The 22,215-nt window shown below is 36.8% G+C and overlaps 1 protein-coding gene across 3 annotated transcripts in view; it reads right to left on the bottom strand.

The window, feature by feature from the left end:
* Window positions 1-22,215, bottom strand: part of TH1 (negative elongation factor complex member TH1) — an 80,434-nt gene that overhangs the window by 46,330 nt on the left and 11,889 nt on the right. For all 3 annotated transcript variants that reach the window (XM_081745123.1, XM_081745111.1, XM_081745116.1), the window contains 3 exons: window positions 17,049-17,164; window positions 11,714-11,823; window positions 6,412-6,521 (listed from right to left, as the gene is read on the bottom strand). In XM_081745123.1, coding sequence (XP_081601249.1) covers window positions 6,412-6,521; window positions 11,714-11,823; window positions 17,049-17,164 — 336 coding nt within the window. The remainder of the gene's footprint in view (window positions 1-6,411; window positions 6,522-11,713; window positions 11,824-17,048; window positions 17,165-22,215) is intronic.

The following is a 22,215-nucleotide window of genomic DNA, read 5'->3' as shown; positions in this document are numbered from 1 at the left end:
TTCAATCGGTATATTGTTTATTCCGGTTGCCTTTCCATTCCTAATCTCGAACATAGCTTTGCCAAACTCATCCCAAAGAATACTAAACCATTTATCATTCTTGTATACTTCATTTCTATTTCATCATCTAAGCCACACGTCTATCCCTACTATCATATAAGTCCTCAACACATTCTTTCCCTCTTCTTAAGACTTCACTTCTCTCGCTGACTACTTTCTCATTCTTAATTTGTACTGCCATTGTAATATCCCCTTGCTTTCTCCAAAGTTCCATGGATTTCGCCTCCTTGTACGTTTCCTCATATTTCCCAACTCTTTCTAATTCTTTTATGTCCTACCATTTTCTTTGGTAGAACTCTTCCCTTGCCATTTATTTCCCTTTGTAACTCGTTGTTTAATTCTCATATATCTCTCTGCCCTCTTCTGTGTCAAATTGTTTCCACGACTTACTTTCCCTCGTTTTCTACAACATCTATTCTATAATCCATGGTTTCTTAATCGTTTTCTGTTTGTGGTAATTTGCTACTTCTGCAGCCTGTTATGTGCAAAATTTAATATGCTTTCACCGTCTGTTACTATCTGCACCTATCTTTCCTCGTTTAAGTAGTTTTCTCCCAGTTTTTCAAAGAAAAGATTTCTTACTTTCTTGTTTATCAAATTTTCAATATTCAACATCTTGTTGCCCACTTTTCTTCTGCCTATATATTTTTTTACTATTATTACATTTACTACATTAGCAGTACTAATAATACAAGCTAAATGGAGCGGGATGGATGGGGCACGGAGGAGGGCATTACAAGCAAAGAGACTATGATTGTCGTTGGTAGTATCTGTCCATCTCTTTCCGAGGGCGTGGAAATTAATAAAAGTATTTTCAGAATACTTATGTAAAAGACAGGATAGAATCACTACTGTTATGAAATGTGTGTTCTACAGTAGTAGGTGGAGAACAACTTAATGTCCCTAACACTATAAATAAACTGAACTTTTACTATTATCATAGTCTTTTTATTATTTTATTGTAGCTTTCGATTTTATTCGTGTTTATTTATTTATATTAATAATATATACACTATATGATCAAAAGTATCCGGCACCCCCGAAAACACACGTTTTTCATATTAGGTGCATTGTGCTGCCACTTACTGGCAGGTACTCATTATCAGCGACCTCAGTAGTCATTAGACATCGTGAGAAAGCAGAATGGGGCGCTCCGTGGAACTCACGGACTTCAAACGTGGTCAGGTGACTGGGTGTCACTTGTGTCAGAAGACTCTACGCGAGATTTCCACACTCCTAAACATCCCTAGGTTTGCTGTGTCTGATGTGATAGTAAAGTGGAAACGTGAAGGGACAGTACAGCACAAAAGTGTACAGGCCGACCTCGTCTGTTGACTGACAGAGACCGCCGACAGTTGAAGAGGGTCGTAAAGTGTAATAGGCAGACATCTATACAGACCATCACACAGGAATTCCAAACTGAATCAGGATATACTCCAAGTACTATGACAGTTAGGCGTATGGTGAGAGAACTTGGATTTCATGGTCGAGCGGCTACTCATAAGCCACACATCACGCAGGTAAATGCCAAACGACGCCTCGCTTGGTGTAAGGAGCGTAAACATTGGACGATTGAACAGTGGAAAAACGTTGTTTGAAGTGACGAATCACGGTACACAATGTGGCAAACCTGTGACAGGGTGTGGGTATGGCGAATGCCCGGTGAACGTCATCTGTCAGCGTGTGTAGTGCCAACAGTAAAATACGGAGGTGGTGGTGTTATGGTGTGGTCGTGTTTTTCTTGGAGGGAGCTTGCACCCCTTGTTTTGCGTGGCACTCTCACAGCGTAGGCATACATTGATGTTTTAAGCACCATCTTGCTTTCCACTGTTGAAGAGCAATTCGGGGATGGCGATTGCATCTTTCAACACGATCGAGCACCTGTTCATACTGCACAGCCTGTGGCGGAGTGGTTACACGACCATAACATCCCTGTAATGGACTGGCCTGCACAGAGTCCTGACCTACATCCTATAGAACACTTTTGGGATGTTTTGGAACGCCGACTTTGTGCCAAGCCTCACCGATCTACATCGATACCTCTCCTCAGTTCAGCACTCCGTGAAGAATGGGCTGCCATTCCCCAAGATACCTTCCAGCACCTGATTCAAAGTATGCCTGCGAGAGTGGAAGCTGTCATCAAAGGTAAGGGTGGGCCAACACCATATTGAATTCCAGCAGTAGCGATGGAGGGCACCATGAACCTATAAGTCAGTTTCAGCCAGGTATCCGGATACTTTTGATCACATAATGTATTTGTTTACTATCTTACTCCGGTCAGCATTATTAATTTACTACTCTCCATTTCTCTAAGTGTTATTTCCTATCTCTAGCACTTTTACCGGCCAACCAGCATCGTGAATTTTATCTACTCCCTAGGTTCTTTACATTCTCATCCTGAAAACACAATGCGACTCTGCGAAGCAATATTGCACCGAATGTGACGTTTCTCAGTTACTATATTTTCGTTAATATTTCTATTCCTTCCCTTCTCTGAAGTTACTGCGAAAACGTTTAATACATTGTTTTGACGTGGTACTAGCATTGGATGATAAAGTACAAGGCAGCATGGTAGTTCAGTTGTAGAGCGCTCAACTCTGGTAGTACAAGGGGTCCCTGGTTACATCCTTGGCCATGTGAGTTTGGTGGACAACATTGTTTTCGTGGTATCTCCAGTTCGCTCCTACATTTTCATTCCACTATTTCATAATCGATCACTTTCATTAATCATCCGTCTCCCTTAGCCTATACAGCATAAATGACAGACGTCAAACTACAAATGTAATTTCAATCGGTAACATATTAACTAATTTACGTTACACTAGCTGAACCTGCGCAGTCTACACATCGTATTATTTTTTCATATCCCAGGGTTGCGAACTCTTCAGAAATTAAGTAAATTGTTTTACTCCATTTGATTTCGTAAACAGTCGTTGGACCTTCGGCCGTTATTAGGGCAGGAGTAAGTGCGTTTTCGCCGTCGTTGTTGCTCCGTCGCCTGAATAATAGAATAGAACCCTCCAAACGTTGGCCCAGTGATTACGTAGTTCACAATGAACGTAAACCTCGTTTAGGTTGGATATAGGATGCATCAGTGTTTTCTTTCTTCTTCCATGTAGTATATAATATGCAAATACCTTACATAAATATATATATACAGTTACAGAGTTAATTATGTCATTGATATATGGTGTTCATTGGGCAAAACATTCCAAGCAATAAAAATTCATCTTAGACTGGAGAAGTGGTTATCCTTCGTTTTTCATTATCACTTGGCCTTGAAATAAATGCCAGAGAAATATACTAACCCGGTATACAAAGACGTGTGGTGTTAGAATGTATAACTGTAGGATATGATGCTTTACTTTTTTAAAATAGAAATAACGGCCATTTTTTTTAAAAAAAATATTCAATTAGAACTGAACAATCTACACAAAATTTGCAATCGATCAGTGTAAACGGCAGCTTTCTCGAGAACTCACTGTCGACAGGATTGGACACAAACATATAAACGTAACATTTTAATATATAGATACCTGGTACATGTATTTAATAAACGGTTCTCAAAGCCCTCTGCTGCAACATTACTTTGGAGTTTGGTAGTTTTTTATGATTGATAGTTAATACGCCATCTTGAACAAGTAAAGCATTGAAGATCGAATGTGATAGTACACTCAAATTTGAATGTAGAATATCATTGCTGCATCTGAATAAATCGCTATGTGCAAAACTGACAACTTTCCACGAAAAGCAGAAAACGTGCTTTCTCATAATTTAGATTATTAACAAGTGTCAGTTCTGTTTCATTACTATGAATAAATTATTAAGAATTCAGACATAAAAATATAAGGGAAGATGAAAAACGACTTTCTGCTTATATTATAGTGTATAACTGATCACCTAGCGGTTTCCCGAGTCGCAGCGATGATATACTCTACAACAATTCAAATTAAGCGTAGTACGGGCTGTAGCTATTTATTAAAAGTTTAGTTTTTAGTTATTTTATCGCAGTCTTCATTGACAAAGACGGAGATTCGCCAGATATTATTTTTATTTTCGTGTTTCTTTCCTGGTTATTTTCTTTTCCATCCTGTACAACGGACGTAGCAAAATCCCACACAGCAATCGAAACTTTGGATGAACAAAGTACAAGCTGCACAGGAAAACAATGTAAGACTGTCATGGTTTACTTCTTAAATCATTTTAAATTACGGGGCTGTGGTGGCTCAATGGTAAAGCTATTCTCTCTTACGCATAGGATCCCGGATTCGATCCAGCTCTCGCCAAGTGCTCCTTGAAATGGACAAACACCGTGTATGTAGGTTTTATCGGAGTTTTCTCCTTCCTCTCATTTTCTTCATTCCACTATTTCGTTCATTATTATTATCGTATTCTTCTTTAGCACCGGAAGATAATCGTGGCAAGTTAATCTTAAAATAAATTATATGCAAAATAAATCATATGCTTAAAATAAACTATAAATAAAATAAAAATAAATAAATTTTATGCTAGTAAGAAATATTACTACAACTAACCGTTGCTTATTCACGATTCTTTTCGTAAAACTAAATTAATATTTCTTGCAATTAGTCATTTAAAATGAAATATAAATTTACAACAGATATTTTAATTTTGTTACTATCGAAGTTATATAATGTTCTGAAGCAAATGATATTGTTGAAATAGCTTTAGTGAGGTATTAGTAATATTTGCGAGTATTAGTGATGTAATAGAAACTATATCGTTGCGAGATCAAAATCAACTACATACAATGACTAACTTAGCAAGTAAAATACGATATAAGATATAATAAGATATACGATATAAAAGTAAATAATAATAAATTCATCTTGAGTTTACTCGCTGAAATATAGAATTGGATTGATAAACAGCAAAAGGTAAAAAAACAAACCCAAGAAGCGAAAGTAAAGAACACTACAAAAAAGAAGAAGAAGAAAGCGTCTGACTTTAAAAACCAAGCCTCACAAAAAATAATTAATTCAATGGCACGAATAACACTGACTTCGTTTACTAAAATCAAGGTCATCCTCTAAACACGACTAACATCTATACATAGTGCCTTTTTATGTATACCATAAAAATAACGAAAAAAAATTCTGGATTTTATATTATCCAAGTAGAAACATGTGTAGTAAGCAGAGTTATAAACAAACGCCCTAAGCTAGCCCACTTAAAAAAAAAAAAAAAAAAAAAAAAAAAAAAAAAGTGAGAGTTGAGCTTAGCACGAAATATAAGTGAGTTTTAAGTGCAAAACCACGCAACTTCAAGCTCCACTGAATCTTTAGCTATTTGTTCATCAAATGTCAATCAGTCATTTGGAAGTTTTGCTGTTGTCTGACCTCTAAGAATATAAGGTTCTAAATGTGGAGACGAAGATCAGCTAATAATAATAAAATACGCACATTATGAAGACTAATAAGTAGACACAAGAAACTTCCTTTCCGGTGACGGTGAATCATATACGTAAGTGATTTATGATTACTTATTTTACCCTGTAATCAATCTAAAAACACTACCCATTATACCACACACTCAGATGAAACCATTAGCTATCGAAATTATCAGAAGACTTAAGCTATAGGAATTATCAACAGTAAACTTAAAAACTGATTACCAGTTTTGTACGTTTAATCGACATGTTCACTGCATAGCACTATGAACTCACTAGCAAATTAACGCAATCAATATTTGGAAATGCTTGTTTTATAAACATCAAAGCTCATACACACAGAGAACAAACAATAATTATGTATCGATTAGTAACAATGAATTTTTGTTCCTTAATAAAATACTGCCAAAGTTATATCCTCGAATTATCTGCGGACGATACTAATGTTCTTTCGCTGCACTAATGTTGGTTTAGAAATTATTGAGAGTGACATTTATTATTTTGTGAATACTGAGAGTAACAATAATTATTTTGTGGTTACTGTGGTAACATTTATTATTTTGTGGTTACTGAGGGTAACAATTATTATTTTGTGGTTACTAAGGTTAACATTCATTATTTTGTGACCCCGAACAAGTACAAAATAAGTTTAACAAAAATATTAAATCTCAATATTTCGGTGAATTAATTCTTCTACAAACTTCGAAAACGTCATGAAACGTACATACACAAGTAATTATAATACTTCATAATATTTCGATGTTTTGAAAGGTTCGCTAACAATCTAATTCAACGCATTTCAAACACAGTCATTTGTAACTGTATTACATTTTTAATTCATAAATCATACACACTTCATTAATTATTTTTCGTCAGTTTATTTAGCTTCTTGAAAATGTTTTCATATCACTCTGATATGCAAGAAGAAAATTTTAACCTACCTCACCCTCCTCTGAGAAAATAGTATCTGCTTTCTTAGGATCAAATGTTTTCAATATCAAATCTTTCAGATGGTTCTCAACCATTGCTTGTACATCAGTCACTTTAACACCTAAACAAAAGAAATATATAAACTACAGGTTGGATTTGGTTAGTATCTCAACTTTTTGTTCAGCAAAATACAACATAGATGTCTATTAAAGAAGTATTTATGACCAAAGGGTTATAGGATTACTTACATTTAAGGACATTTTCGTTAATAATGTAATACTAACCTTGACCTTCTATCAGTTCAAATAGACATTTCTGTTATTTAAATTTTAATATACAATCAACCCTCTGAACAATGGACACCAATGGGACGATTATTTGTACGTAAATAACAAGTGTCCGTTACTCAGAGGTTCCATAAATGCAGAGTACTCAACTTATACGGTAATTACACACAGTATACATTAAATACACTTATTATAAAATGTAAATACAGGCTAATATCCAAACACTGTACTAATTGTTCGTATTACTGGCAGGATGATAGGGAGGGGAATATCTCTCTGTAAAGAAATAAAACTACCGCTGGGGCACGTGTTTATATAGGAGTGTACTGCAATATATTCTGCATGTGTGGTCATTTTCTTTTCAAGTACCCATCATCCTCCTGTGAAAATATTTTCATGTTTAGCTTGTAGCTGTTCTGTGCGGTTGTTTAACACCGCACTTATGGCAAAAACACTTTTTATGGAAAGGAATTTTGTGTATATTGCACTGTATTGAAGATTTATTTTTAAACTGCTTTGTACTGAGAATAATTCCTGTCCGTTATGAAGAGGTTACTGAAATACTAGATGGGGAAGGGGAAAGAAGATTGTTATCGTCCGTAAAAGGTAAGTTCTGTCCCGTAATAATACATATCCTTTTTGCTAGGACAAAATAATATGGTTGTGCTATGAAGGTATTCGTTCACAGAGATTTTATTGTATATAAACAAAAGAATCAGAAAGCGAAATAGAAAACGAATTACTTAAAAGAAAATAGTGAAAACATACTCATACACTCATTAGAATATATACAATGTGTTTCAGATAAAACGTCCAGTGCTTATAAATCCGAAATGGTTGAGAATAAAAAGATGAAACAAAAACTGAGATAGGAAAATGTTATAGGGCGCATCACATGGTGTTGTTGTGGTGACCCACAGGGCCCTCCTTCAAGGGGGCCCAGGGGCCAACTTCAAATTTTCAAATAGGAACATGTATTGAATAATACCTCATTCAATAGTACTTGAAAAACGAAACAACTTTTGTAGGAAACAATTTTCGATTTGGGCCACCGTTTTTAAATGGCCGCAAAAAGTGGGTCCTATATCAGATAAAACGTCCAGTGCTTATAAATTCGAAATGGCTGAGAATAAAAAGATGAAACAAAAACTGAGATAGGAAAATGTCATAGGGCGCATCACATGGTGTTGTCGTGGTGACCCACAGGGCCCTCCTTCAAGGGGGCCCAGGGGCCAACTTCAAATTTTCAAATGGGAACACGTATTGAATCATACCTCATTCAATAGTACTTGAAAAACGAAACAACTTTTGTAGGAAACAATTTTCGATCTGGGCCACCGTTTTCAAAATGGCCACAAAAAGTGCCCTGTATCAGATAAAACGTCCCGTGCTTATAGGCCTAAATCAGAAACGGCTGAGAATAGAGAGATGAAACAAAAACTGAGATAGAAACGACGATAAAGCATATCAAGTGGTGTTGTTGTGGTGACCCTCAGGAAACTCCGTGAAGGGGGCCCAGGTGTCAACTTCAAACTGATACAGGACTTTTTGCGGCCATTTTGAAAACGGTGCCCCAAATCGAAAATTGTTTCCTACAAAAGTTGTTTCGTATTTCAAGGACTATTGAATGAGGTATGATTCAATACATGTTCCCATTTGAAAATTTGAAGTTGTCCTCTGGGCCCCCTTGAAGGAGGGCCCTGTGGGTCACCACGACAACACCATGTGATGCGCCCTATTACATTTCCTATCTCAGTTTTTGTTTCATCTTTTTATTCTCAGCCATTTCGGATTTATAAGCACTGGACGTTTTATCTGATATAGGACGCACTTTTTGCGGACATTTAAAAACGGTGGCCCAAATCGAAAATTGTTTCCTACAAAAGTTGTTTCGTTTTACAAGTACTATTGAATGAGGTACTATTCAATACATGTTCCTATTTGAAAATTTGAAGTTGGCCCCTGGGCCCCCTTGAAGGAGGGCCCTGTGGGTCACCGCGACAACACCATGTGATGCGCCCTATGACATTTTCCTATCTCAGTTTTTGTTTCATCTTCTTATTCTCAGCCATTTCGGATTTATAAGCACTGGACGTTTTATCTGATATAGGACCCACTTTTTGCGGCCATTTAAAAACGGTGGCCCAAATCGAAAATTGTTTCCTACAAAAGTTGTTCCGTTTTTCAAGTACTATTGAATGAGGTATTATTCAATACATGTTCCTATTTGAAAATTTGAAGTTGGCCCCTGGGCCCTTTTGAAGGAGGGCCCTGTGGGTCACCACAACAACACCATGTGATACGCCCTATAACACTTTCCTATCTCAGTTTTTGTTTCATCTTTTTATTCTCAGCCGTTTCGGATTTATAAGCACTGGACGTTTTATCTGAAACACCCTGTATGTATGTATGTATGTATGTATGTATGTATATATATATATATATATATATATATATATATATATATATATATATATATATCATGCTTCATCGGATAGGGAGGGGGAAATGCAATGAAAAAAAGAAAAAAAGAAAGAAAATTTAAGGACAGAGAAATAACTGTGAAAATGTCCAGGTGAACGCCATACTGGAATGCAAGAACTCGATAGTAATTAATTAATTCTACTTCTTACCATATATTTTATTTCGTACTTTTGTATTGAAATTAATGTTTATATTACGACATGTCAAGTTACATTTCTTGTAAAAATCTGTCACTCATTTGATCAGTTGTAAGATTCATTGTAGTGTAGATTCTAATTAAAAGTTATGGTAAAATATTCGTGAAGTTTACAAGCGTATTTTCAAAAGCTTCCAGCCTTACACTGAAATATCGTGCCACTGGTAATAAGCCGTTCATGGTACACAGTGCCATCTACGGAATAAACAGTCTATCAGTTTCAATTGTCTAACTGGGTCAGTTCGTTGGAAGTAGTCATTCAAATCAGTTGTTATGCGTTAAGCACATATACTGCATAGCAATGTGCCAGTTCACATGACTGTTGTTCTGAAGGCTGTAATGTTACGTCTGGGCTGTATGGTGGGTGCTGAATCTCCTCGCAGTCACTGTCTTTTATTGCATCAGTGGCAACAAGAGCTGTGCGGATTGGAGCACTGTCATGCAGTAAACGAGCTCAACGCACAGTGATTCAAATAACTGCCTCCAACGAACTGATGCAGCTAGACAATTGAAACTAATACACTATTTCTTCCATAGATGGTATTATCAAGGTTCCCATTTATTTGGCTAGCAAGAATTCCCTGACTTTTTCAGGTCACGATTCACAAATTTCCAGGTTTATATATAATGTAAAAAAGCAACTACATTTTCCCCGACCAGGAAGTTCTTCATCTACGATTAGGATTTTAGGATTTATATTTCTGGGTTTTCGGCATATATGACCATGTTAGCCCGTCGTGTGAGGGATGACGTCCCTCGGCGAGCACACTATCCGGGGAAAGAGAAGGAAGAAAACACTGGGGAAGGAAGAAAGCGGTCTGGGACCTATAAGTGAGCTCTACCACCCAGGCATTTGCCTGATGTGAATGAGGAAAACCTCATTCAGGATGGCTGGTCTGAAAAAGCTTGTTACACTTTTTCGACCGAGTGCCCCCACCGGGAACCAGGTTCTTCATCTACTATGCATGTACATGTATATAATGTGTGAGTGCGTACGCAGAGAAATTTTACATAAGAAATAATTATTGAATAAACTATCTCTTACCAAATAGCCAGGTAAGGCAAAAATGAGAAATAGGTTCTGAGAAATAAAAATTCATACTTAAAATTCCATGACTTTTGCAGCTTTCATGAAATTCCGTCTTTTCCAGGATCTTTTTACGGGTACATTCAATTCCATGACTTTTCCAGGTTCTCTACATTTTCCAGGTCGATGGGAGCCCTGATTATATGCCATGAACGGCTTATTACCAGTGGCGTAATATTTCAAGGTCAGGACGAGAAGTTTTCAAAATACTCTCGTACTTAATTTTATCACCGAATGTTTCCAAACTAAGTCGGCAGAATCTGGTACACAAACTGATTTCTCTATGTACACGTTAAATGAACATTTAGTATTTGACAAGAATATTTATTATATATATATATTTAATGCTGCTGATATCAAGGAGAGTGAGTGAAGTCTGACAGCAACCCGTCTGATACCCAGAGCAATTTAAAGATTACATTTCTACTTGAACATTACTCCAAGGAGGAGGTGCACTGTGTTATTCGTTTTTTATGGGCCAACGGACAGAAGCCATCTGACATTCATGAAGAATTGCTTGAGGTTTATGGACAGAATGTTATGTCGCAAAAACACGTGTATGTGTGGTGCAACGCATTCCCAAGTGATAGGAGGACTGACAAATGGCAGGCTAGTAACGTCCATCACCGATACGAATGCGTGTGACGTCGATGCGACATTTCGTAACGACAAAATAGTAAGTTTACATGACACTGCAGATGCACTGCAAATATCATATGGTTTAGTGACAAGTATTGTGCATGATCAAGCAGTGGGTGGCGTTTCGATATACTGAAAGAGGCACAACAGGCTACGCTTACCTAGTTAGGGAAACTGAAGCAACATTTCTTTGCAAAAGACACGGACGATTTGTTGTCACATTGGAATGTATGTTTGCACCGCAATGATTCCTATGTTGAATGTTAGTGCGGTACCATGTGTCAAACATGATAGAGTTTCAGAAAGTTATCTCTGCACGCTCTTCAGTAAATCGGATCGAAAATCTACCTTACTTTCTGACACACCTTTGTATTAAGTTTTAAGTAACAGACTAAAACAGTATTATCAACAACAACAATACATAACAACAACGAACTCACAAGCACAGTAGTATAATCGAGCAAAACCATGTTCAGCTTTTATTTCGGATGACATTAGCTACTGAAATCAAAAATACAGCTTGTTTCAGCAACTTGTTACATAGTTAATCTCAAATCTTGGCCTACGGAATGAATCAAATATTACTAGTAAAATGATCACTCGATTTCAATCTTACTTACCGCCTAATATCAGCCACTCTGCCAGAAGATTAGCCATCTGAGCCACAGCGCTATAATTGTGGGAAAGGAGTTCTATAACTTGTTCAGGATTTCCGCCAGCTTGAAAATACCTATACATATAAAGCATATATTTTTAGGTTAGTAGTACTATATCCTGTGCGTTTTGTAAGCTACATTTTACATTTTTCCTTCCTTCAGAGCTGTTAGTGTTAGCCGTTTTATTTTCTGTGTCTTGACACTACATAAAAACACATAATTCTATGATCATGAATGTAAAAATTAGTAATCACTAACTAAAAGGATTATATTTGCTTATATACGATGGATACTTTCATTTAGAGAAAAGATATGTATGAATTTCAGCTAAGAAAACTAATTTGGAAATATACAGGATATAATTCACTCTTTCTCTCTTTGTTAAATTTCGCTCCACGTTCTGCACTCAAAACACATAACTATGCGAAATATCAGTGACTAATAACTTAAATCACTGTATTTTCTGAAACCCCTGACCTAAGAAAATAAAATCTGTACTTTTACGTCTCACGGATATGCACTGTAGGCTAAAGGAGAAGGATAGTTAATTAAAGCAAATGATTCTGAAAGAATTGTGAAATGAGAATGTGGGAGAAAACGGAGAATTTCAAGAAAACCCACGGACAGATATTGTCCACTTTAAAACGGTTGTTTTAGCTCTTAAAGTTATGTACTGAAGAGAATGTGAGTGAGTTTCTACTACTCAACTCAACATGCATTAACGTGTGTGTGTGTGCCTGTTCCACAATTCCTTCCACAAAAATTACTCTATTTTAAGGAAATTTGGCGTGTGCTTTCCCTGAGTCTTAGGAAATGAGCTTGTTTCTTGCTGTGAAGAATGAGAGAGTAAAATAGGATACAATCAACCACAAATTGGAAGTTCGTGCATATATTGATACATATATGTGATTACAAAATAGTTCTTCATGGTAGTTTTCCCAAAGATCATTGCAATTTGTGGTGATAAGCAGAGAGTTTTTCTCTGAGATTTAACAATAACTTTATCAGCTGACATGGTCAAACTAAAGCAGTAGGCTGGCGATTGCAGAATCTCTGTCGTTTAAACCATGGGTGTTACGTTGTACTTTCACCATGAATTTCATTTCATCACTTAATTCTCACTGTTTCTTTTATCCTAAAGACTCCGACCATGGGATGTAAAACTCAAAAAGTAAATACATAAAATGCTAAGAATTATTTTTATTGTTTAGAGCAGAAATTAGATCCAAAGTGGTACTTTCTCAAGATCAGAAAATCATGTTAAAGAAAATACTTATTTAAGCATATGACCTGAAGCATATTTATGTAATTAATAAAAAAAAATATATAACAACTTACTACTACTAATAAAGACAACAGAGATTCTTGAAATAGTGTAGTGCAATTGGACACTAAGCTGTTACATAATTTATTAATGTTAAATTTTACAACAAATTACCAGCTTTTTATAAAAAGAATGTTTTTTTTCTTTAAGGCTTCTCACTGGGTCCTATTGCTTAGATTGAAATCACGTAGTAGCAAAAGAATGAGCTCTCCTAGTTTTTTTTTTTTTAATTTATTTATTTATTACTTTTATTTTTTTAAGGCTATATCTCGAAATGCAGCATGTGCTTTCTTTGCAGCTTCCCTATTAATTTAGGTTGAATCCGAATTCACCCTTAAACTTTAAGTATGCGATTTAGGGTAGCTATTGTAAAGACTTTAGATTTACACGACACATGGATGCATTTTGTTTGAGACTTAAGAACTAATCCCACTGATTAAGTTGAAATCATTTAAACATCATCCTGCAAAATAAGCCAACAAAGGATGTAAATTGCATAGGTAGCGTAAAAAGACATCAAGTATATTCGATTTATGAGTTTTCAGCATTATTAGTCGTATCATAGATAACGAAGCGATTTAGACAGTTTTCTAATGAAGGAAGGATGGGCAAATACATTTTCATGATGCTGAAGTTGGTTAGTTGATTTAAAATTTAGCGTACCTTTTAGCACTGAGGTTATATGAGACGTGGACCTACCTGTTGGATCCGAACCACGAGCACCGGCAGTAGAACCGAGGACTTCCCGACCGAAGCAGCGTACGCTAACCATACAGCCATGAGAGTGCTCACAGTGCCAAAGTAAAGAAGCTCATAGCCATATGGCAAAAATATGTTGTACTGGCAGGAGACTACGTAGAGAAACTGTACAGATAGCTTCAACTCATATTTGATATGGCCTAGACATTAATATGTGAGGATATTTACTGGGCGCGTTTGTATTAGCGTATTTCACATTACGATGTACAGCATTTAGCAGGCGTTTTAACACCAATTCTGAGAGGCAGAAAGTCAACAATAGTGAACCGAGTTTTATAGATTGCTTCATTGTATCACAATAACTAAAATATTCAGTGAAATGTATTTTAAACTTTGAAAAAATTGATACAAGGACTTATTGAAGGATTAACAGTGACAATGCCAGCTTTAATTTCTTGAGGGCAAGCGAAAGAGCAGAAAAATTTGAGGGTGGCAAATTTTGGTATACCAGAAAGGGTAGTTTTATACCTAGGTATTACTTGATCTACATTAGAATACAATATGCCAGAGCTGAGGAGGGATCATTGTCACCAGAGGCGGACGCTCGTCCTCTCCCCCTTTTGATGCTTTCGCTGATTCTTAACTTTTACATATTTGGGTAAAGAAAGAGACGGGCTTCTCGCCTTCTTCCTCCCCCCCCCCCCCCCAAAAAAAAAGGCAGCTGAGGCTTCAACACTAAGAGGAGAAAAAAACAATCGGATATGCACGAGAACGGTTTTGTTTTCAACCTCCGCTAAGCTACCAGAGGAGAAACACATGACATGGCGAAAAGCGTATAACCAAAGCTGTTTATTGGAGGTCGCATAACACTCATGCCGAAAAGACAGACTCTGCCATTCAATCATTGTGGAGTATCGCGCGCGCAAGAGCTTTGATCCAAGCGCTCACCAAGTGAGAACTATGTGATATAATTCCATTTCTCCAAGCGGAAGGAAATAATACAACCGCAATTCATCGTCAAATGATTAAGATTACTACGGCAACTTTATATGTGACTGGTACGTGCACAAGTTCTACAGAGAGTTCTGAAGAAACCTTTACCAGCGCACACAACGAGATTAGCCAAGGGTGAAAATCTGTAGCGGAGGACGAACTTTATAAACGCGTGCATCATGTAGTTTGTGAAAGGGGTGAAATATAGTTTTTGAACCGTCTGCTCTTGGGATTTTAGGGAACTCAGCAATCGCCTGGAGAAATCGAATTACATCATGTAGTTTACATGTGGAGAACGCTTAGATTCAGCATGGTATGTTTTAACATTCGCTACTCCACAATAATTGTACCACAGAATCTGATTTTTGATATGGGGATGTGTGATCTTCAATGAACAGATATGACTTATCTGTGTTTCTCCATCTCACGTGATTTTCCTCTAGTCTTACGAGAGTGAAAGAAACACCGCTCTCATAAAAGAGATCGTAAAATATCGTTCAATAGTGCAAATAGGAAGTTCAATAGTGCATTAGTTCAGCAATGTAAACATATAAAGGGCAGATTCTATAAAATTAAAAAAAAAAAAAAAAAAATAGAAATGAGAAAAGTGGTGGATGGTTCGTAAAGTACAAACCATCCTTAATAATTACACTTACAAAAGCTGAGTATTTTCATGCAACATACATATTTCAATATTTTTCGTAAATGATAAGTCATACACTCAAGAAATGTATCCATCGGAGTTATTCTCAACTGAGTCACCGATCGTAAATCATTAACATGTGTATCTCCCATTCTTTCGAATTTTAACTTGAATGATACACACGTGTACAATAATTTTTATTCGTTGAAATGTGGTACTTGAGTGTTGTTAGTTTACGTCATTCAACTTTTGATAAAATATCCGAGGAAATCTCCAGTTTCTTTCGGGGTCGCCCTCGCGCTGCCTCTGCACAACACCAAATTGTGAATTAGTACAATCTACGACTAAAAATAATGGACATTCTCCTTTACCCGACTTCGATCCAACATTTTGTTCTCGAGTTATTGCTGTTTTTGCATTTTTCCGACAAAGTTTTGGTTGGTCATAGCGCTGAAAGAAAGCATTTTTCCACCCAGGGTGGTCTATACTTTCTGTCTTCCTCTTGGTATCAGGGATCACCCCCCTAAGACTGTCGATAATTTGAAACACCCTGTATAAGGAGGGAGAGAGAGAACAACATTTGTACTAATACTTTTTAAAACCAATTTGATAATGCCTAACATATTGACTGCCACACTAGAAAACATAATATATCACTGGGCGGTCACAGTGTTACATTACGAACATAAATGAAAATTAAATGAATTCTGAGTTTATCATCCCATGGTTATGCCCTTTATAGGCTACAACAGACGGATGATTAATGAAAGGGGATGATTGTGAAATAAAATTTGTGTTCTCCTTCCTGGAATCGAATCTGGCACTACGTTCACCCAAGGCACATGCGCTAGCCACTAGACCAGCAGCGAGGGCTACTACGAAAATAGATTTAGAACTTCGAGAATAAAACAACCTATAAAAATAAAAAATTAACGAAGCAACTGCAGGATTTTACCCATGGGCCCGCCAACTCTCAGATTACGTTAACTGTTGCAGTATGAAAGCGTGAGTCACCTGTGTGCCACTGGGTTGCTAAGATAAATATACGTCCGAGTTACATTTGATTCATGTAACCCAGGGTTATGACTACATGTGAGTTAAATTCAACTCTTATGGCAGTTAATGTATTAATCAGGTCATTTATGCTATAATTAAGAGATTTCAATACTTATCTTATTGTTCCATAAGAAAAATGTTCTTTTGAATATTTTTCGTGAGCTCCTCTCGCCTTCCTCGATTAGATATTTGAAAGCTAACGAACGACTTCTTATTTTAGTACGAGGTCCAATTCTTTCTTCTTGCACGAATAGAGAATTCGAGTCAAAAGTAACAACTACAGTGATTAAATACAAAGAGTATACAATTTTCATTAATTTAAAATATTCATTTCCGAAATAAAAAGAGACGACCACCTCCAAAGGAAGAACTTTTGCTAATTTCTCAAATATCCAGTAGAAAAAGATGAGAGGTCAACGAATCTATTCGGAGGGATCTTTTTAAGCAGACAAACATCAATTGCATAATGTCATTGCATGCCAAATCTATTTTTACCTATCTGGTCACTGAAGACTACACCTCATACGTAATTATTTTAATTAACTTCATGCAGAACTCAATATTGTACAACAAAAGAAACAAACCTCTTTAATTGACTGAATATACCAGGTTCCATTATGTAATCTGGTGTACTGAATTTTTCCAAACATTCTTTAAGTACTTCTTGTGGGTTTTCAATCGCATCTTCTCCAATATCAGACTGGAAAATTAAAAACAAAACATTACAGAAAATATACAAAAAGTAACTAGCGCAGGCAACATACCAAGTACTTTGACGATTTCTGTAAGTCAATAGTTTTCTTTCTGCTCGAAAAGAATACCTGCTCCTTCTTAATTTGCTTACTGTAAATAAACTTTAGATGTACCCAAGAACTTAATATGCACATGAATAAATAGTGTGATATCTATTACACACCTCCTATATGCTATATGCTCCTTTGTAATGACTTCACATTCAGAATTAAAAAAAAAAAAAAAAAAAAAAAAACGAAAAAATTAAATGCAACGTGTATCGCTGCAGATAAAAATTATAATGAACTGACAATTGATCACCTTGCATCCTGTACATAAAATCACCACAAATGGTTTCAAAGGCCCCTTTTTCACTATATTTTATTCCGAACACCACCCGGTAAAATACAATTGGTCATAATAAGTTAATGTTTTCATTTCCGTGTAACACACTATTACGTAAAATAATAAAGAAATGAAGAATGTACCTTAGCATATTTGACTTCTAATTTAAGCGTTGGTAACGTCATGTTCTACTGACATTTTCTTCTGAACAAATAAATCCTGAGTTATTTGTTGAGCTACTCACAATTTACATGTTGATCTTATGGTTTCTTCACCCACTAGAAATACTTAACTTTTCTAAACAATCCAAAGTGTTGCTGATACTCCCAGTCATTAGCAGAAAATACTAACGGCAATTTTGAGTTTAAAAAAGACTACCTACTGTCCTATTTAGTTCAATTCTTAAAGTATAAAAGAATTGTTAAAGCAATTTTAGGTATAGAAAATCTTTTATTTATTTATTCTCTCAGTTTTACTAGTGATTGGGAGTGTCAATAACATTTACGGAGCGGTTAGGAAAGTTAAGCATTCCAAGTAGATGAAGAAACCACAAGATCAATATGTATACTTTCAGCAGCTTAACACAGAACTCAAAGTTTACCTGTTGAAGAAGAAAATGTCCGTAGGACATGGAAATTATCGTTGCTTAAATTAAAACTCAAATACGCTAAGGTACGTATCTTTATTTCTTTATTATTATTATACAACTGGTTATAGGTTCTGCCCATCCATAAAAACTATATTTCAACAGAAAACTTTTGCAAAAAAAAAAAAAAAAAAAAAAAATCAATCCTCATTTTGTACCTAGGTAAATTCGTTAATTAAAGGTATAGAAAATGAAGATATATTTATTTATTTATTTCCTGGTAAGAGTTTTCTACTGCAGCATGAATTTTTACGGATAGACAGAACTTATAACCCACTATATTCGACTGAGTAGCGTTGCGGAAGATGAAATATTGAAAAAGAGGCTACTACAGAAGTCCTGAAACCGTTTCTTTTGATTTTTATGTCCACAATGGAAGGTAATAATAGGTTTTCTAATGTTAATTCTTCACAATGCAATACGTTAAAATTAGAAATACTATCAAGAAGAAAAACTGACTGTGGAAAAAGAGAAAATGTCGTGGCCCGAGGCATAAAAAGTATTTCAAATTTCTTACCTTTATTATATAAGAAGTCAGACGAATGAACTTATTTACCCTTACACTATATGCTCAATATGCACGAATTAAATTGAAGTTCAGAATGGAAAAGCACCAAAAACAATATAAAAATATATCCGATAACAACATTTACACATGTACAAATGCAACTATTAAAAACTAATAATCGTTTAGTATACTTCTCTATTGTAAAGTAGCATCATGAGTAAAGAGTATGTTAACAACATTGAATACAATTGCTTTTATTTTTTAAACCAATTGGTTTGTATGAGGAATCATCTTTCTACTGTCTTTCAAATAAACTGAAATTAATTTATTTAAATATCTCTTACGCCTTGAAAATTAAATTTTCTTATATATATAGGGTGACTGGTAATTCGATGCATTCCTTGCAAGGGGATATTCTACAAGTACTTTGGAATATTTTCACCTATATGAACCGGGGGTCACAAATCAATAGTTTCTGAGTAATTTGCACATGTGTGATTTCTTTGGAATTTGTTGGCTAACGAGAGGTGCGCGAGAAAGTTTTACCCTGAGCAACTTTCACATACCGTAGAGCGATGAAATTTTACATATGTAATCCTGCATACCTATGTAGGTCATGTGGTAATGTACAGCTCGAAACTCTGCACTGTTGATGTGTTATAGGTCCGAAAGTAAAGTACGGTATACTCGTCCATTACTGCACCTCAGAAAGCAGCGTGGCAACATCGGCACAAGTACTTGCCCCTAAGAAATGACTGCGTGGTTGGAAAGAGGTGGAATGAAGATGGTGTGCGATCAAGAGAAAACGAGAATTATGACGGATTTCATACCCAGGGTCGTAAATCTGTCTGGCCAACATTCGAGCAAAACGGATGCGTTGTGTTCCAGGAGTCGGACATCTTTTGTCAGCATGTCACGTTCTGTTTCTATATTTCACAAGCTTTTGTTAGTGCTATAGTGCTAAATGTGTTATTTTGTTATGACTTTCCAAGGTTTACATTTTTACCTTTGAAGAAAGATTATAACATTCACTTGCCATCGTAGCACTTGGTACGGCAATTGTTGTAATTTTGTTTTAAGGTATTAAAGCAATGTATTCGATAGCTATTTATTTATTTATTTATGCACTTGTGCAAGAGAATGACTCAAGGAAGGGTTTAGACCTCCAACTCCGGGGTCACATCGGTCTTTTAGGTGAGTCTAGGATTTGGGAAGGAACTGACCCTGGCCTTCTAGAAAGTACCATCCCTGTCTTCGTCTAGTGGGAGTGAAGTAAACCAGGGAAAACCTAGTCAAACCAATGACAGCGTGAAGACGTACCACCACCAAAGGGAGTCCATGTTCAACTCTGAGTAACGAAAGTGATGATTTTATTTGGGATCAGCAGGAGGTATTACTACTTGCTTTCCAGGCAAAGGGTATCACAAATACCAAGATATACTATGCTTCACTCCTGCGTGCGTTGCGGGATTCCGTGACATCGCAGAGCGTGGCATGTTGACAAAAGATGTCCTCCTCCTGGAAAACAACGCACCCGTTCATTGTTCAACGCTGGCCAGACAGATGCATGAGTCTGTTTATGAAATCCGTCATTGTTCGCGTTTACTCTTGACCACACACCATCTTCATTCCACCTCTTACCAACTATGTGGTCATTTCCTAGGGGCAAGTACTTCTGAGATGTTGCCATGCTGCTTTCTGAGGTGCAGTAATGGATTTTGGACCACTACACCTTACTTTCGGACCTATAACACATCAACAGTGCAGAGTTTCGAGCTGTACATTACCACATGACCGACATAGATATGCAGGATTACACATGTACAATTTCATCGCTCTACGATATGTAAAAGTGGCTCAGAGTAAAACTTTCTCGAGCACCTCTCGTTAGCAGACAAATACCAAAGAAAACACATACGTGCAAATTACTCAGAAACCTATTGATTTGTGACCCCCCCCCCCCTGGTTCATGTAGGTGAAAATGTTCCAAAATACTTGTAGAATATCCCCTTGGAAGAAATGCATCGAAATATATATAGTCTTACCACAAATACTGTCCCAACTTTCCAGGGTGGCTGCACTTCCGCTCGTGCAAACAAGTGACGTCAAGAGCAGTGTTGCGAAGTGAGAGTCATTGCTGGATGAGCTGAAGAAGTGTAAAAAGTATGTCAGCTGTAAGTGTTCAAGATGGAATGGGCCGAGTATGAAAATCGTGCGGACGTGATAGCGTTGCAAAAGGTAGGCAAATCATCAGGGGAGATATTCAAAACCCTCCAAAAGTTGCAAATTACTAAAATAAAAAAAAATAAAAAATAAATAAAATCGTTTACCCCACAATCCAGCGCTTTGTTGCGACTGGAACTGCGGAAGATCGCCCGCGGCAAGGAAGACCACGCACAGTACCAACACCGGAACTTGTGAAAACAGTGACGAAATCCAGTTAGGAAACAGTCAGTTATGACTCGTGAGCTAAAGATATCGAAAATCTCTGTCTCTCACACGTTAAGCGGTGTCTTGGGACCGCGTGCTTACAAACTACGCAAAGAACATCTCCTGAAAAATGAACTGAAGCGCCAGAAGTTCCTAAAAGCAAAGCGCTTACTTACGCGTTACGCCGCAAATGGGTACTGTGGAATCCTATACACTGAGGAAAGGATTTTCAGTATTGAGGACACTTTCAATGAACAAGATGGTAGGATATACGCCACATTCTCTAGAGAAGCTGGTGAAAACGCTTCAACGATCCAGAGAGGTCAACATACTGCCTCAATCATGGTGTGGTGGGGTGTGAGCTACGAGGGTACAACGAAGCTCCATTTCTGTGAAAAAAAGGGGGGTCAAACGTCAGCAAAGTGCACCAGAAGACAGTGCTTGAGAGACTAGTCAAAAATCTCACTAACACCCTCTTCCATGGACAGAATTAGAGCTTCCAGCAGGACTCAGCCCCATCAAACAAGGCGCAAACAACCCAGTAGTGCCTGGAGGCAAATGTTTCGGATTTCATTTCCACTGCAAAATGGCCCTCTGCTTGTCCAAACCGAAATCCTTTGGACTACAAATTGTGGTTGAAGACTTAGGAAATGGAAGAAGAGACATCCCAATATTGAAAGTTTAAAGCTGTGTCCTCGAAGGCAGCTGCAGATTTTCCAGTTGATGTGTTGTGTAATGCAATTGATGTGTAGCCACAAAAGCTTAAGAATTGTGTGCATGCTAATGGTGGCCATTTTGAATAATTATTTGTGATTTTTGTTTACGGTGCAACCATGTAACTCCTGTTATTAGGATATTAAAATATCTAACAGTTTTGTATCAATATACGTAAAACTTGGGGGAGGGCTCGGTGGCTCAGCGGTAAAGCGTTCACCTCTGGTGCGTGGGGTCCCTGGTTCGATCCTAGCTCGCGCCAAGTAAACTTTGTGGTGGACAAACATCGTGTACCTGGGTTTCTTAGGGGTTCTACCGTTTCCTCCCAGTTTCTTCATTCCACTATTTCATTCATTTCTCATCACCCTCTCGTTTA

This window comes from Thermobia domestica, chromosome 2 (assembly GCF_964235325.1).
Source record: "Thermobia domestica chromosome 2, izTheDome1.hap1.1, whole genome shotgun sequence".
Taxonomy (NCBI): domain Eukaryota; kingdom Metazoa; phylum Arthropoda; class Insecta; order Zygentoma; family Lepismatidae; genus Thermobia; species Thermobia domestica.
The sequence above is the reverse complement of the archived record's forward strand: the minus strand, read 5'-3'. Positions and strand labels throughout refer to the sequence as shown.